This window comes from Mustela putorius, unplaced genomic scaffold, assembly GCF_011764305.1.
Source record: "Mustela putorius furo isolate JIRA1106 unplaced genomic scaffold, ASM1176430v1.1 tig00000127_pilon_pilon_pilon, whole genome shotgun sequence".
In the NCBI taxonomy this organism is placed as follows: domain Eukaryota; kingdom Metazoa; phylum Chordata; class Mammalia; order Carnivora; family Mustelidae; genus Mustela; species Mustela putorius.
The window spans coordinates 7,845,448-7,864,111 of record NW_025421288.1 but is presented as its reverse complement, the minus strand read 5'-3'; the positions used below and the strand labels follow the sequence as shown (position 1 = coordinate 7,864,111).

The following is an 18,664-nucleotide window of genomic DNA, read 5'->3' as shown; positions in this document are numbered from 1 at the left end:
CCCAGGGAAATATGTAGTAGACTTTGACCCAAGCCAGGCAGGATAGGACTGGTGTGAGATGGCTGTGGGGATGACAGGAGGGGAAACTCAGAAGTCAGGCTGTGGGAGCAGAGGTAGCAGAACTCAGTGAATTGCTGGATGTTAGGGGCAAGGTAAATGTAGTAAACTTTGAAAATGCCCCAAAGATACCCACATCTTAATCCCTGCTACTTGCCATGTTCCCCTTCATGGTAAGAAAAGGACTTTTCAGATATGAACTGATTCTGTAGATATAGATCTAGATTCTGATATGGGAAGATTATCCTGATTTGGGGGGATTGTCCTCTAAATGCAACCCCATACATTTTATTTGAAGGAGATAGAGGAAGATTGATAAATATAGAAAAGTAAAAGGCAGTGTGATGGGAGAAGGCAGACATCAGAGTGACGGGACACAAGACAAGGAGTGAAGGTTTCCAGCCATCAAGATTGGAAGCAGCCATGAATAGATTCTCACCTCAACCTTTCAGAGGGAGAATGGCCCTCCTGACACAATGATTTCTTCAAAGTGTTACATATTTTGGACCTCTGTAATCTAAACTTTGAAAAAATAATTGGTGTAAGCCACCAAGTGTATGGTGGTAGTGTTTTGCAGCAGCCAGTGGAAACTCTTCCAAATTGTCTGCATCAGGTGCCTCATGGGTTGGGGCATTAGCCAAAATGGGAGGCTCATGGAAGTAAGAGTAAGCTACAGGCATGCAGTGTGGAGTTTCTTACTTTTCTCTTGAAATAACAATGGAGGCTTGAATAGAGTTTTCCAGAGGGCACCTGGATGCTCTTTCTGGAGCTCTAAGGAGAATGTGAGGAAGAAAGCATTATCCTGAGGTACTGATGAATGTTCTAGAGGTCAGGGAGCAGGTGCATGTGCAGAGTCAAAACGATTTCACTGAAGGGTGAACCCTAGAGGTTCGCTAAATTTGAGAAGTAGGTAGAAAACAAATTACACTGGACAATTCGTAGGATCGAAACCAGAGCGAGGTGTGAGAACCAAGTGTGATGTACAAGAAGCACATCAAAGATTACATAAAACCCATCAAAGGCAAACTTGAAGAACAGAGGCCAGAAAAAGTAAAGCCTTCTATGACAGGGGCCGCAGAACAAATCAAGCACATCCTTGCTGATTTCGAAAATTACCAGTTCTTTATTGGTGAAAACATGAATCCAGATGGCATGATTGCTCTGCTGGCCTACTGTGAGGAGGGTGTGACCCCATATATGATTTTCTTTAAGGATGGTTTAGAAATAGAGAAGTGTTCCTGCATCTGGCCATTACTTCGCATGTGTCACCTCTTGTCATAACTAGTTGCTGCTCTCCATCCCCACAACACTGGGACTTAGACAAATGGGACTGATGTCATCTCGAGCTATTCATTTGTTTTGACCCTGATTTATTTGGAGCGGAGGCATTGTTTTTAAGAAAAAAAAAAACATGTCATGTAGGTTTTCTAAAAATGAAATGCATTTACACTAATAAAAAAATGTTGTGATGGGGACAAAACACTAATGATGCTGCTCATGGGAACCACACAACTGCCTAGACAGATTGGCTGTGGGTATCCTTCATACAAAACTATCACAGGAACATTCTAATCGCACATTACCCTGAAACTTTATTTTCACTCATGACCCTGTGAATGGGAAATCTATAAAGTGAAACAGGATGATTCTTGCGCAAATATTTCCTCCTGTGGTCCCTGCTCCTCAGGTGGCTATGGGTAACTGGATATTGGGCTTCCAAAATTTACTATTGACCATACCCAGTGACTACTTCATGACAAAAAACATCCCAACTCAAGGCCAGAGACTGTGGGATAATAATAAGACAATAGAGAGGTGCAGGGAAGCTGATTTATTGAAGCAAGATGTTGAGATCTTTACATTTTCCAGAAGACAGAGATACTGGTAGACAGAGATACTAGGATATATGATCCGCTATGTACAAGACAACACAATTTTCCCCTGAAACAGATAAGGAAAGAGAGAGAAGGTCAGTCATGCTTCTCCTGGGGATGACGCCTTCACCCAGACTGTCATTTACAAGGAGTTGTCTGTGAAGTTTCAACCAACAAAAGGCAAGTAGAATGGGCACAAGATAGCAAACCAGTGAGGATGGTTATAAACCTCACACAATGAGGTGACACAATGACAACAATGACACCTGACACAATGACAACCAACAATGGAAGTCAGGCAAAATCCATTTTCATCATCTGGCAAACAAAGCCTGAGGTGACCCAAGAGTAACACTCAGGTTTCTAATGGAAAGGGGAGAAGCCCAGGATTTTTTTCTTGCCATGCCAGGGGGGTGGACTCTAATTTTTCACTGCAGTGAGGATACAGGTGTGAGAGACTCGAATAGGGATGGGAGGGGACTTTGGGATGCAGCTTTCAGGAGAGTCCCAGGTTCACTTGTAGAAATTCAACCAGATGGCACATGTCTTCTCAGCACTGAAAATCCAGCCCCCCATGGGCATTTATGACTGAATCTTATGACCTAAAACCCGCAGTGAGTGCATGGACTGAGAGACACCTTTAAGTAAGTATCTTATTTCTAGACAAAGATGTAATTTAAGTGTTTCACCCTCACATGAGACTACAGGAGGTAAGAGGAGGGAGGGTCGCTGGACAGGAGCATAATAAGGGAGAGAGTTGTAGGCAGGGAGTGGTGAAGTCAACTGAGGTAGGAGGGCTAGATCTTGGCTCAGCAGAAGCTGGCAGAGTGCCCAGGCAGCTGCCCTTCCTGCTGACAGAGGGCTGGGCTCCCTCCTTTCCAGCTGTCTCCCCATTCATTACTCCCAACACCCTCATGGGATTCTGCTGTGATGGTGTCCACTCAGAAGGGGGAACTTGCCCTAGGAAAGCTCCTAGGCAAGAACAAAGCCTCACTTTGGCCCTACAACACCCCTGCTTGGGACCCCAGTTTTTCCCTTCCTCAGGACACTATGGGTAACTTGATGCCTGTGAAGGAGGAACGAATCATGATTCTCTGTGCGTGCTTCATGTAGCTCCCCAGGTATAATGTCATCCACCTGTGGCCACCTTTCACCCAATCAGGAGTGAGCAAGGAAGCTGGGACCTATACCCCCTATGCCCTTGACAGAACCGCATCCGGACTCCCTTACTGGCTTCTCTACAAGCAGAAGCTTTGATGTACAAAGAAGGAATGAATTACCAATGCCTCTCCCAATCTTTTTCTGTTCCCTGCTGAGATCTGATCCGTGCATTTCTTCACTTCCAGATAGTCCTCAATGACTCCTTGAGGTGGGTTAAATTTTCCCTGAATGGTAGTCTTGAAGCTAGCTGCATCTTGAAAGAGGAAGCCCTTCGAAACATTTACAAAGTCTAGACAGACTGTGGCATTGGCTGGAGAAGAAAAAGGAATACAATCAATATAAGGAAAATCACCTTTTCTCCTTGGCTCCCTAATCTTATAATTAGACAGGAACCCTAAGGTTTTAGGATCTCATCCCATTATAGTGCCAAGGACAATGACTGACTGTGGAAGCTGTGGTTTCTTCATTTCACAGAGCAATCAGAGGAGCCAGGACTAGGATATAGGCTTGCTGACCACTGGTTCAGTTTTATGTTTTTTGGTTTTTTTAAGACTTTTTAAAATTTATTTGACAGACAGAGATCACAAGCAGGCAGAGAGGCAGGCAGAGAAAGAGGGGGAAACAGGCTCCCTGCTGAGCAGAGAGCCTGATGCAGGGCTTGATCCCAGAACCCTGGAATCATGACCTGATTGACAGAGGCTTTAACCCACTGAGCCACCCAGGCACCCCCAGATTTTAATCCTTTTTAAAGCACATCCCCTTTTTAACAAGACTTTCCTGGTTTGCTAAAATTACTTTTTTATATTTCAAACAATTAAGCTTTGCCTGAACACAGTGACACCTTGGTTTTGTCTTGGATATCAAAGAGAGATTTGAGTAATCAATTTTTAAGTGAATAGTAGAGTGAGATCTTTCCAGAATGCAGAGAAGTGGGAGAAGAGAAGGAGAAGAGGCAGAAGAGGGAGAAGAGAAGTCGTACTCTTTATGTGCTGGAAGATGACAGTTTGAGACTAAAGAATAAGGTTGTGTCGCTGGAGGCAGACATGGTTAAAAAGCTAAACACGCACACACAAACATGATGCCCCAGGTAATCCGTGCAAACACATTTGAAGTTAAAAACACACAAAGTTACGACTGGCTCTTTTATTCCTGCAGAATCCCCTGGAGAGGGTGAGAGGCAGGGGCTGGGCTGTCTGGACCCACTGGAACTGTGTGGTGACCTGAAAGGACCAATTTTTCTAGTGCAGATTCTTGTACACTTCAAGTCTTTGTAATCGTGCTGTAGTCTCGAGGTACCCTACCAGTCTCCATCTGACCCCTGATCATATGTCAGACTGTGAGAGGGACATGAGAGATTCAAACCAGAGGAAAATGGGGGCAGGAGGAGGACATTTAGAAAGTCAGATGAGATAGAACAACTGTAGAAAACTAGGGTCAGTAACATGGATAAGAAGACATGCAAAAATATTGTTGAATGAATGACAAGAATTTATCTAGACAAACAGAAATCCTACCCTTATGAATGTACTAATTCTATTACAATTACTCATAGCAATTACAATTACTCACAAATAGATACAGCAAGATACACTCACTAGCAGATGGAGTGAGGGCTGCTTATTCCCAGGGCCACCTTGAAGATTTATTATTAAAAGACTCAGACAAGGGGCACCTGGGTAGCTCAGTGGGTTAAAGCCTCTGCCTTCGGCTCAGGTCATGATCCCAGGGTCCTGGGATCGAGCCCCATGTCGAGCTCTCTGCTCTGCAGGGAGCCTGCTTCCCTTCCTCTCTCTCTGCCTGCCTCTCTGCCTAATTATGATCTCTGTCTGTCAAATAAATAAATAAAATCTTAAAAAAAAGGATTCAGACAACATTGGATCTTCTGGAAGTTAGAACTTTCCCCCAAACTTTCCAGCTGTAACATTTTTCAGACTGAACCCAAGAACTAAAAGCTGTGAACTCAACTGCCACCTGAAAAACTCTGGGAAGGAGAATATCTGGGAACTGCTAGAAGTTGGCTTGATAGCCATAGCTGGCCTCTTGGCACAGCTAATCTCACTCCTTGCTACATGTACTCTTGTGGTATCTGTCAAACTCAAGGGTGAGAAAAGACTTGGAGTGATTAAGAATTTTGTTCAAGGTCAAAGCACTGGAGAGTGACAGAAATGATTCACACCTAAATCTTAGGTCCTCTCGCTTCTGAAGCACAGATCACAGATAAGGAGAGAGGCTTCAGTAGAAAAACTCCTAAAATTTGCCTACAATAATTTGTTGTACAACTTCCAGGGTGTTGGGAACTCACGAAATTAGCCCTGGGGTTGGGAGTGAGGGGTGGGAGACTAGCTCACAAGGAGAGGAAAAAGAAGAAAGTCACTTCAGTTCACCTACTTCAGAGAAGGGCTGGTCCTATCTGATGAGAAATGCTACTCACCCTCATAGGAGTAAAGAGCCAGAGTGACCAGCAGGACACTCAGGGACAGCCTCATGGTTTATTTTGCTTCGGGTTTTCAGCTTTAGTGAAAGGTGAGCTACTAGGAGCTGAACTGAGGATCCTCCCTTTATATCTAGAAAGCCTCCCTTGTACTGCCCAAATAAACATGTGATCAAGTCATGGGCCTGGCTTCCAGCCCTTCATTCCTCTCTCAGGGCTCATGCCATCCATTGGTGTCATAGTCCCCAACAGCACGGTCAAAGTTCCTGTTCACAGGCATTGCTGGCACTTTTAGCTCTCCTTTGTAGCAAACACTGAGGTTGTAGTTTTACAATTGTACAGTCAATTAATTTATTGAAGCCCCCTAGTCCTGGACATTAGCTCCTGAACTACAGGGGGTAACCTCTGGTTTTGCTCCTCTTTACTTATCATAGTGCCTGGCACACAGGAAAGGAAAAGCATATATTCTTGGAATAAATGAATGAATATGAAGCAACAAAGCACTAAACTTGGCTGGAGTGTATCTTCGGTATGAAATGATAACCTGTTATGCCAAGTTTCCCTTTGGGCAGGTGAGGGAGAAATACTAATAGCATGGTGACCCCAGTGAGAGAAATGAGTGGTTTTGGGCATCCCAAGAAAAGAAAATGCCAAGGGAGGCTACCTACCCAACCACTAATTTCTTATTCTAAGCTAGTATTGTAAAAAAAAAAAAAAAAAAAAAATATATATATATATATATATATATATATATATATATATATATCTGAAGATATTTCTAATCGAACCAGGTTCTACATGGAGAAAAGAAACTCCTCACTAGTTTTGCTTGTCCACTGGCAGAGTCACATTTTCGTAGTCAGCAAGGTCCAGGCAATAGAGTTCCCCAAAGGGGCTTTTCCTCTACCTCTCCTCAAGTATGACTAGCATGCTCTTGGAATTAGAGGGGAGGCATGGAAAATTCTTACTAAAGGCATTAGGATGCCAGTCTGGTTATCCAGAGGAGCATATGGGAGAGCCATTGAAGGGTATACAGAATTCTGACAGAAATGGCTAGTGAGCACTGGGTATTATACACAACTAATGAATCACTGAACACTACATCAAAAACTAATGATGTATTATACATTGGCTAACTGAACATAATTTAGAAAAAAAGAAAGAAAAGAAGTGGCTGAGGAGAGATCCTGAGGGAATAGTGCAGGGGAGAAGATACTTGGGAGTATCTGGCACGTAGCTTTCCCTGAAACATACACGAACTACAACAGTGCCTGGCGGCAGAGGGAAGGTTTTGTGACTGGAGAGACAGGATGGGCCAAATCAAGGAGCACTTCCCTTGTACTCTGCGGGATGTGGGGGCAGAATGATGCATGGAGAAAGACACACCCAGGTTTATTTGCACTAGTGCTGTGGTGCTGGGTTTCAGATCTCGTGTCAAAATCACAGATTTTTCACACCCATTTTGACAGCTACTGGGGGAAAAAAAAAAAGAAATAACAAGTGTTGGCAGGGATGTGGAGCAATAGGAACCCTTGTGCATTTGGTGGGAGTCTAAAATGGTGCAGCTTCTGAGGAAAAAAGCCTGGAGGTGCCTCCAAAAATTAAAAAGAAAGTTAATACAATCAATCGAGTTCACCTCTCGGTACCTGTGCAAAAGAATTGACAGCAGGGTCTCAAACAGATATTTGAATTCCCATGTTTATAGCAGCATTATCCACACTAGCCAAGAGCTGGAAAGAGCTGTGCAATCCAGCAGTTGCTTTTCTTGGTCTTTATGCAAAGGAGCTGAAGGCAGGTCCACGGGAAATCTGTACATGATGTTCATGGCAATTTCACTCATAGTTGCCCAAATTTGGAAGCAATCAAGATGTCCTTCAGCACATCAGTGGATAAAGAAACTGTGGTACCTCCAGACAGTGTAATAGAGTTCTATAATTCTATGGAATTGATCCCTTAATGATAAGCTGTAAGGTATGATAAGTCATGGAAGAACCTTACATAAATATTACTAAGTAAGAGAAGCCAACCTGAAGATCTCTAACGTATGATTACAACCCTAAGACATCCTGGAAAGGCAAAATTGTGGATACAGTAAAATAGCTATGCTTTCTGTGAGCTGGGGAAGAAAGGTTAAGGAGTATGCAGAGTGCAGAGGATTTGCAGGCATGGACACTATTTTGTATGAGACTATGATGCTGGATACCTGTCATTATATATCTGTTATAACCCATCAAATGTACAACCTGAGTGAAATCTAATGCAAATTACTGACCTTGAGTGATAAGGGTATGTCAGTATAAGTTCCCCAATTGCAACAAATGTACCATCGGGGTGGCCTCTTGATGGTGGGGGAAGCTGTGGCCCTGTGAAGGTGAGGAGCCCACCAGAACTCTGTATGCTCTGCTCAATTTTTCTGTGAAACTAACACTTCTCTAAAACCATAAAGGCTATTTTAAAAAGAGAAACATCGGGGGTGGGGTTATGGACATTGGGGAGGGTATGTGCTTTGGTGAGTGCTGTGAAGTGTGTAAACCTGGCGATTCACAGACCTGTACTCCTGGAGATAAAAATATATTATATGTTTATAAAAAATTAAAAATTAAAAAAATAAAAAATAAATAAAAAAAGAGAAACATCTTGTTAAAAATATTGCCTTCCAGCAAGAAAGCAATCAGAAAAATATGAAGCAATGGAATTGTTACCACATATAGATGGATAGTTGATCAGCTTTCAGGAAAATTTAAGATAATCTACTATAAAAAAGTATGAGAGGTGATAAAAGTTCACTATGTAGCAGAATATAAGATCAACACATAAACATCAATTACTTTCCTATAAACCTCCTGTGACCATTCATGACATCATGGAAAAAAAAAAGAGGTCATTGGCAATGGAACAATACCAGCAACAAAACTATGTTGGAATATATATAAATGGAGATACGCAAAACTTTTAGAATGAAATCATGAGTTTTACTTACAGATATAAAAAGGAATCTGAAAAAATAGAGGCACACGCTTTGGTCCTGAAGGAAATCTTAGAACAGCAAGAAGGTCCACTCTTCCCAAATTATTTTACAAGTCCTGTCCAGCCCACGTCAGAGTCCTCATCAGGCAGTGTTACATTGTGTGTTGAATTCTGAAGTGCTGGGTCTTTCAAAGTAGAATATATTCACTCATTGAGCAGTGTGAGCAGTGTGTAAGGACCCAACTTTAGGGTCCGACTACTGGGTTCAAGCTCAGCTCTTACACTTTCTACTTGAGGGCACATCTATTTATAAGTAATATTTTATATCATAGATTTAAGAAGTATCAAAAATTGAAATATGTATGTCTTTATCCAAAGCTGCAAGCATCTTTGATGGCACCCAAAGCCACCCCTGTGGCTTATCTGTGCTCTCCTCAAAACTATTTTATTATTACCTCTCTTGTCATTGTGCACTGTTGAGCCTCTGAAGCTTTTGTCCTGAGGGCCCTCAGGGGAAATGTGTGAACTGACCAAGCCATCCACCACTCCCACACATTACCTGCCACAACCCCTAGATCATGCTCAAACTTCATTACTATAAGCTGTGAACTACAAAAAGAAGCCCATGACTTGGAAAAGGCCACTGCATATCAGATTGTTTCCTTCACCTAGTCACCAACTATTGTCACAACTTAATGGTGCAATGGTGTTTAAAACTCTTCCTGTGTCACAACGCCAAAGGCAAGGGAAGCAAGGGCAAAAATGAACTATTGGGATTTCATCAGATCAAAAGCTTTTGCACAGCAAAGGAAACAGTGAACAAAATCAAAAGACAACTGACAGAATGGGAGAAGATATTTGCAAATGACATATCAGAAAAAGGACTAGTGTCCAGAATCTATAAAGAACTTAGCAAACTCCACACCCAAAGAACAAATAATCCAATCAAGAAATGGGCAGAGGACATGAACAGACATTTCTGCAAAGAAGACATCCAGATGGCCAACAGACACATGAAAAAGTGCTCCATATCACTCGGCATCAGGGAAATACAAATCAAAACCACAATGAGATATCACCTCACACCAGTCAGAATGGCTAAAATAAACAAGTCAGGAAATGACAGATGCTGGAAAGGGTGCAGAGAAAGGGGAACACTCCTACACTGTTGGTGGGAATGCAAGCTGGTGCAGCCACTCTGGAAAACAGCATGGAGGTTCCTCAAAATGTTGAAAATAGAACTGCCCTATGACCCAGCAATTGCACTCTTGGGTATTTACCCTAAAGATACAAACGTAGTGATCCAAAGGGGCACATGCACCCGAATGTTTATAGCAGCAATGTCCACAATAGCCAAACTATGGAAAGAACCTAGATGTCCATCAACAGATGAATGGATCAAGAAGATGTGGTATATATACACAATGGAATACTATGCAGCCATCAAAAGAAATGAAATCTTGCCATTTGCGACAACGTGGATGGAACTAGAGCGTATCATGCTTAGCGAAATAAGTCAAGCAGAGAAAGACAACTACCATATGATCTCCCTGATATGAGGAAGTGGTGATGCAACATGGGGGGCTTAAATGGGTAGGAGAAGAATTAATGAAACAAGATGGGATTGGGAGGGAGACAAACCATAAGTGACTCTTAATCTCACAAAACAAACTGAGGGTTGCTGGGGGGAGGGGGTTTGGGAGAAGGGTGTGGGATTATAGACATTGGGGAGGGTATGTGCTTTGGTGAGTGCTGTGAAGTGTGTAAACCTGGTGATTCACAGACCTGTACCCCTGGGGATAAAAATATATGTTTATAAAAAATAAAAAATTTTAAAAAAAAACCTCTTCCTGTGTCATACATAGGGAAGAGAATGAAAATCTGCACAGCCAAGAAAACAGTCAAGAAAACAAAGAGGCAACCCATGGAATGGGAGAAGATATTTGCAAATGACAGTACAGACAAAAGGTTGATATCCAGGATCTATAATGAACTCCTCAAACTCAACACACACAAAACAGACAATCATATCAAACAATGGGCAGAAGATATGGACAGACACTTCTCCAATAAAGACATACAAATGGCTATCAGACACATAAAAAAATGTTCATCATCACTAGCCATCAGGGAGATTCCAATTAAAACTACGTTGAGATATCACCTTACACCAGTTAGAACGGCCAAAATTAGCAAGACAGGAAACAACATGTGTTGGTAGGAATGCAAGTTGGTGCAGCCATTTTGGAGAACAGTGTGGAGATTCCTCAAGAAATTAAAAATAGAGCTTCCCTATGACCCTGCCATTGCACTACTGGGTATTTACCCCCAAAGATACAGATGTAGTGAAAAGAAGGGCCATCTGTACCCCAAAGTTTAGAGCAGCAATGGCCACAGTCGCCAAACTGTGGAAAGAACCAAGATGCCCTTCAACGGATGAATGGATAAGGAAGATGTGGTGCATATACACTATGGAGTATTATGCCTCCATCAGAAAGGACGAATACCCAACTTTTGAAGCAACACGGACGGAACTGGAAGAGATGATGCTGAGTGAAATAAGTCAAGCAGAGAGAGTCAATTATCATATGGTTTCACTTATTTGTGGAGCATAACAAATAGCATGGAGGACATGCGGAGTTAGAGAGGAGAAGGGAGTTGGGGGAAATTGGAAGGGGAGGTGAACCATGAGAGACTATGGACTCTGAAAAACAATCTGAGGGTTTTGAAGGGGCAGGGGGTGGGAGGTCGGGGTACCAGGTGGTGGATATTATAGAGGGCATGGATTGCATGGAGCACTGGGTGTGGTGCAAAAATAATGAATCTGTTATGCTGAAAATAAAAAATAAATTAAAAAAAATTCAGAAGAGCTTGGTTTGCTCCAGAATTTTCCATAACCATTTATCATTGTGTGCACTGCCCTACTTGTGCATTTCATAATGCTGGGAACCCTGTCCAGGTGCCATTTCAGACACAACCTGGCGTTTGAGGACCCTTCGTCCAACTGCACATTGACTTCATATACCATCACCCATCACTGGGGCCCTCCCATGGCCCGGCTGTATCAGGTACTCTCCCAGGATGATCTGACCCTTCCTTTCCAGGAAAGCAGAAGTTTGTTCAGACCATCTTGCCTCAGCAATACAAGTGTTAACTTTGTCTTTGAAAATAACTAGAAATTTATAGGAATTATGCAATGTTATAGGAATTATGCAATGTACCCTATAGGAACACAGGTTCACATTTACCCAGATTCACTTATTATGGATGAGTTCCTCCATTTGCCCCATATACAGCCTCTTTATGGGAATTCTGTTCAAAAGTAGAATAAGAAAGTCTCAACTTATGAAACAAAATTTCCCACAGATTTGCAAAGGCTTAAACATCAAATTATAACTACATATCATATCCTAATCCCAGAGCTCTGGCAAGATCATTCCCAAATCCAGGCACATTACAGACTAAATAAATCATAAGCAACAAGCTTACTGATGCAGGAAACATACAGTCTGCATTTAAATGACCTGCAAAGCACTGCACGTATGATATTGTCACGGGCCCAGGAGATTTCCAAGTAGGACTCCAGCAATTCCCTTCTGCTATGAGAAGAAGACACTTGAATGTCAAGGACTCTCTTTTCATTTCAAGCTCCTTTTAAGCTGGAATCAAAGCTACCAGACAAAGGGGAGACTCTGTCACAAAACACGTGTTTTGTCTGAGTAACTGATGTTACCAAGAGTAGTTCCAGAGGGACCGCCTTGTGGAATCCAAGCCAGATGCCAACAGGTCCTCTTGACTGTCCTCACAGTCAAGCAGGTGTGCTTCTCCATCCCTGAGGTATGTGCTCCTCATTGGAAGTTGGCCTCCCATTTGAATGATAACCTCGAAGACAGCAAGTCACAACCTCATCAGAGGTACCTCCTAAACGGGGGAGTTAGAATCCTCTCCAAACACTTAAGTAAATGACACTCAGACACCACTCAGATTTTCTCCATCTTTAGCCTAGGGAAGAAAGCAGTTAACCCATGGCCATCAACAACAGGTTGAGTTGTTTCTAAATTTTTGAAGCACTGCATGAAGAAGGCAGGCAAATAACCTCGGGACTCGTGAGGTTGTGGGAAACTGATGAAGCAATACCCACTGTAGGATTCTCAAGACTATTTGCTTTGCTGACCTTTATACATTGCTTACTACAAAGACCTTTCTTCTTGAATAGTCTTTTGTAGTGAAATGGACAATAAAAGTAATTTGTGCCTTATGGGCATTGATCCTCTTTAATCTCCATTATGCTCTAATATAGCTTTAAACATACATGTAGCTTTAAATCTTCTCCAAATCTCTGATTATACATCTGCTCCTCTGGGTGTGAAACAGAAGACCCTAAGTGACCTTTCTTATCTCAGTGTTACCTAGTACACCTGTATTGACCAATAAAGCTAAGGGGTGGGTTAGTTATTTATTATGCAAATAAGTCATGTTTGTTATGTTGTAGGCAACAAATTTACCAGCCATTAACTTTTCTATGAGTCAGACAATCGGTCTCCATCAGGCTGAAAAATAAAACCCAGGCTCTGTAGATTAAATCGCTGTGTGCCAGACACGCTCATGCTTTCTTAGTTCTAGAGTTGCTTTATCCTACTCATGTCTCTATCACTAGAAAGGAAGGCCTGTGAGTTACATGTCCCAGATACTCTTGCCAGCTGCCATGTGTGGTTCTCCAGTGGAAGCCACTGTTGGGAGTTTAAAGCCACTGCAATGCCTGGGTTCCTTCAACCCATGAGCAGGAATCCTCTCTGCAAGTGATTTCAAATTGTCTTTGGGGATTTTTTAATTCTATTCCTCTTTTGTCTCATTCCCTGGGTAGGCGATGCAGAGATCAGAGTTTATTGAATGTCTAGGAACAATGAGTAGTCAGTGAGAGATGAAACCATCCCCAGTTAGATAATGCAACTTCCCAATTTCTACCAGCAAAACTGATCCTGCAGTCTGATTCTATTAATTTATCATGATTGAGTGCATGATCTGTGCTTACTTGGGGGCAGTTAAAATGGCTATGGAGATATCAAGCACCCTCCACTCAAGATGTGCAGAGTGTGGTGATTTAAAGAGACAGAGAGGAGCTTGTAAAAATTAGATCCATTTTAGTAACATAAATGAGATTTAAAACAATACTAAGTCATTTGTTTGAAAGGGAAGTCTAACAGGGTCTTGAATAAAACATTTTCACTCTCATCTGGGAAAATATACTTGAAATAGGAGAGAATGTTTATTGACTGCTTTGCTGAGGTTCAAATATGGCAAAGATTTAGGTGGTCTGTTTGGTCCATTCAGTTTTCCAAGCACAGCCTTGGAGCATCTCCCATGGACCCAGAGGGCTTAGAATAAAGACTGTGAAAGCAATCACAACTCTCACCATCTAACCTCCTATTGCTTCATTTCTTAAGTGCTTTGATACCAAAATTGTGTCTGCCTCCTTCCTCACCTGTCAAATTCTCTAGTAAACACTACGATTCATCAAGGAGAGGGACTTGGAGGCAAGAGACGGTGACTGTACTGATGTTTGCAGGGAGGTCAGTCCTGGGTTTCTAAACAAGGTAACTGGTGATCAACTGAGACTTGAAGGATCAACACTTGTCCTGGTGATCAAGGTGGGTGCAGTTATCCAGAAGGATCCAGAGCCTAAGCCCTTCCCACTGGAAGGGAGACATCTCGTGTCCTCCCTGGGAATTATACCTATTCCATGAAAGCTGAGCATCCACATTTGCCCTACCCCTTTCTGTCCATAACCCTACACCTCAGAAAACACTTGTTTGTCTGTGCTCATTTATATGCCAACCGATGAACAGGATTCATAAGCATCTGTTTCATCTCTTTGGCGTTCTCCACATCTATTGCTTCTCCACCCATGTTGGCTTTTAAATGAAATTTCATAATTCCTTCCTTCATCATAAGCCACAGAGAATCTCCATCCCCAGGGGGACACAAATGTTTTAGAGTGATATTGCCGAGAGCTTCATGTGCAGTGGGATTGCTAGGTCCCCATATAGAGAGGGCTCACTGCCCCCATTGAAGGGAATCATTTACATGCTGTCATACTCAGTGTTTCTGGTTGCCATCCTGACCCCCACATGTCACCGTAATCTCCAGTACCCAAATACATGACACACTGCAAGTCAAATCGTGCTGGAGCTCCTTTTTTTTTTTTTTTTTTTTTTTTTTTTTTTTTTTTTTGTGCTGATGGTTCTTTTTGTACTGTCATCTATAATGTTCTTTTCTTCAATTCTATTGCCACTTCCTCATCATCTCTGATCTGGACTTGCCTGGGAACTATGTCTCTCTTTGATCGTCCCTTGACTGGGTGCTCCCACTGACCGATTCTTATATGAGGGTCTTTCACTCACAAACCTCTTGTTGAAATTGCATTTTGTAGGGGCCAAGGGCAAGCTGCCTCAAAATGTGACACTTTGGCATATTGATTATTTTCTCTTTTTTTTCTGTAAAGAAAATTCTTTTCAGCTTTATTAAAGTTTAACAAATAAAATTGTCATATACGTGAAGTGTACAACATGATGATTTGATAGATTATTATTTTTTAAAGATTTTATTAATATATTTCATAGAGACACAGCAAGAAAGGGAACACAAGCAGAGGGACTGGGAGAGGGAGAAGCAGGCTCCCCAATGAGCAGGGAGCCTGATGTGGGGTTTGATCCCAGAACCCTGGGATCATAACCTGAGACGAAGGCAGATGCTTAACCAATTGAGCCACCAGGTGCCCAATAGATTATTTTCAATAAAAGTTACTTGAGAGGCAATCAGTGCATAAGGGCACTCAGACCATTCTGTTGCCCTGAAAGCAGGAAAAAAAATCTTCCCATGTAAGGTAAGATCTCTGAGTCAGGAGAAGACATCCTTATCACCAAAGATAGAAAATGTGGACCTAGAAGGCTATAGAATCCTTGTTACTTTCTACTACTTTACTACTCCAGTGGAATTCTGTTGAGAATTTTTGCATTTTGTAGCTCCCAAAGTTGTCTTCTTTGTCCTGAAAATTCCTCAATGATTTATTGTCTCTTTGTTTAAAATTTATAAAACTGTCAGTCGTGTTTATTCCTTTAGATCTCAATTTTATTACTGGGTATATTTATTCCACATATATAATAAAAGTTTGTTGTTTTTTCCCCTGGTAATCTGTCTTAAGTAAATTCCATTGCCAGCCCAGCTAAAAGACCTAAAGGGAAACCATCTGATAATTGACTCTCTCTGCTTGACTTATTTCACTTAACATATCTGGAAAAGATTATGCTAAGTGAAATAAGTCAAGCAGAGAGAGCCAATTATCAGATGGTTTCCGCTTACTTGTAGAGCATAAGGAATAACATGGAGGACATGGGGAGATGGAGAGGAGAAGGGAGTTGAGGGGAAATCAGAGGAGAAGATGAAGCATGAGAGACTGTGGACTCTGAGAAACAAACTGAGGGTTTTGGAGGGCAGGGGGTCAGGGGGTTGGGTGAGCCTGGTGGTGGGTAGTAAGACAGACACATATTGCATGGAGCACTGGGTGTGGTACATAAACGATGAATTCTGGAACACTGAAAAGAAATTTTAAAAAATAAATTAAAAATAAAAAACATTCATGTTTGAATTTTTTGAATAACATATTAAAAAAAAAAAGACCTAAAGGGTAGAGGAAAAATTTTCCTTCCCTTCAATTTCATGTCAGCGCTGTTTCTGGTATTGTGGTTACCTCAGTAAAGGAAACAGGCAAAAATCTGTGCTCTCATGAAGCTTTTATTTTATTGAGGGGAGAGAAAAAATAAACTAAATAAGGAGATAAAATAGGTGGTATATTAGAAGGGAGTAAGTGTCTTGGAGAAAAATTTAAGTAGTGGTAGGGGTCATGATTTTAATTGGGGTGGACAGGAAAAAACTCACTGAGGAGATTACCTTTCATCCCAGATCTGCAGGAGGTGAGAGAGAGAGGGTGAGGTGTCTAGGAGGTGAGGATTTCTAGTTGAATGACTCCACGGGGTCTGGCCAGACAATTCTCTTAGCTCTTATATAAACACATATTGTCCTTAATTATTCTAGGGAACAATATTCCTAGTTACAACAGAACCATTCTGCTCTGTTGACCAACATATGGAACAACTATCACAAGACCCTGGAGAGTGTTGACTTTTCACCTTCCATTCACTCCTCATCCAGAAGCAATCTGACTTGCATTCCAACCATTTAATTGAAACTTCTAATTTCTTACATTTTAATCTTAAACCAATTCCATTTTTTTTTACATCATAAGAGGTGGAAGTCATGTTTTCTTTCTCACAGATAGATATTAGCAGTGTCTGCCCCAAAGATCATTTTTTAACTATTTAATACAACTGTTTATGCTATATATTCAGTTACCTGTACATGTGAATCTATTTTGTTTGCACATTGATCAATCTATAAATTCAGTGGATTGACATTTTATCTACATTTCTGTTTGTATTTGACAAAATGATACAAAGTTCACCAAGAAAAAAAAAAAAAGAAAATACCATGACATTTTGCAAAAAGAAGAATGAATGAGGTAGAAGCAGCCTTATCTAATTAAAAAACCACGAATCAATCTCATTGGAACAGCTTAAAAATAGAGAACCAACAGGTTATGAGAGAGTGTCCCCAAATTCTCCAGATCAGAGATAACAGTGGTATTCAAATCATAGGGAAGAGAAACCTTATTCACTAAGTGATGTTGGGAAAATGTGGATCCAATTTTGAGCTCTCCATTATGTTCCACTTTATGTTTGTTTATTTCTCTGCCAACAATAACCTGGATCAAGGTGAGTTCTTTTTCAGTAGGTTTCAGTATCCAATACAGCAAATCACCACTCAGTGTTCTTCTTAGTCTTCTTAGCCATTTTCAGACACATATTCTTCCCCATGAATGTTAAAATAATTTTATTCAATTTCTGCTAAAATTCCAGTGGGATCAGATTTAAATTACATTACTTTTATATATCAGTTTTGGAAAGACTGACATTTTTATAACTTTGTCCAAATACATGGTATATTTACTTATTAGATTTGTTCTTAGGTATCTTATGATTTTGTTACTTTTGCAAATGGGGTATCTTCTTCCATGTAAAATTCTCATGCATTCTCTCCAACATATAAGCTGTTATATTTTTATACATTGAGTAAGTATCCAGCCACTTACAAAGTATCTCATCTTATTATTTTAATAATAATTTAATAGATTAATTATTTTAATAATTAATTAATTAAATTTATTTTTAAAATAAAAATAATTTTAATAATTAATTTAATACATTTTCCAGTGGTACTTTGTGAGCATGTCTCATGTCTTCTGTTGAAAGAATTTCACTGTCTGCAAATGAAAGTGTTTTATCTCAACTTTGGAAATATTTATTATCATTTTGCCTTCTTATTTTAATTGACACTTAGGATTTACATGTCAATGTTGACTAACAATGAATATACCAGGCATTTCTGTTTTCCTGACTTTGATGGAAGTATCCTTAGAACTCATTATTTTGGAATGACATTTGCTGCTGACTTTGAAAATGGATTTTTTTGGTTCTAAATAGTTTTCTTCTATTCTTTATTTACTTAGAAATTTTACTAAGAGCTCACCAGATTTTATCAAATAACTTTATTCATATATCTATGAGGTTTTCTTTATTCATTTGCTGAGTAATAATGATAAGGTTAAGTAACACTTTTGTGTTCTTTCTGGAATCCTCTACATGGGCCTAACCTTTGAAGTTAAGAGTCCTCTCTGGCTTTCACTTTTTGATAGGCAGAGGAGAAATTTTATTATATATACACACACATTTACATACTGCAGTGCTTCCAGGAACTGCTAAGGGGACCCCAGCAGTCTTTCAGGGATCTTGGTAGGAAAACCTATTGTAATAATATATTAAGATTTCTTTTCCCAGGTTACTCTCACTCTTTCACAAATGTATGGTGGAATTTTTCAAAAGTTCCATGACATGTGATATTGTAATGTTTAAGCCTGAAACAAATATGTAAAACCAGCTGTCTCCTATTGAGCCAGACACACAGACTTGTAAAAGTCTAAAAACCCTACTCTTCTCAGTGAGAAAAAGACATTTGAATAGAGACTAAAGAAGTGAGAAATACTGAAGGAAGAGAAAAAGAC

The 18,664-nt window shown here is 40.7% G+C and overlaps 1 protein-coding gene across 1 annotated transcript; it reads right to left on the bottom strand.

Annotated features, from left to right (window-relative positions):
• Positions 1-1,873: 1,873 nt before the first annotated feature.
• Positions 1,874-5,612, bottom strand: LOC101672092 (secretoglobin family 1D member-like). Its single transcript, XM_004770311.1, has 3 exons — positions 5,524-5,612; positions 3,212-3,402; positions 1,874-1,998 (listed from the first exon to the last, which is right to left on the bottom strand). The coding sequence occupies exons 1-3, from the start codon at positions 5,576-5,578 to the stop codon at positions 1,972-1,974; spliced, it is 273 nt and encodes a 90-aa protein (XP_004770368.1). The 5' UTR covers positions 5,579-5,612; the 3' UTR covers positions 1,874-1,971.
• Positions 5,613-18,664: the final 13,052 nt, after the last annotated feature.

Coding starts and splice junctions, on each gene's coding strand:
- LOC101672092 (XM_004770311.1), bottom strand. CDS start 5,578: ATGAGGCTGTCCCTGAGTGTCCTGCTGGTCACTCTGGCTCTTTACTCC. Junction 3,403..5,523: donor GGCTCTTTACTCCTATGAGG/GTGAGTAGCATT, acceptor TTTCTTCTCCAG/CCAATGCCACAGTCTGTCTA. Junction 1,999..3,211: donor AAAGATTGGGAGAGGCATTG/GTAATTCATTCC, acceptor TATCTGTTTCAG/GGGAAAATTGTGTTGTCTTG.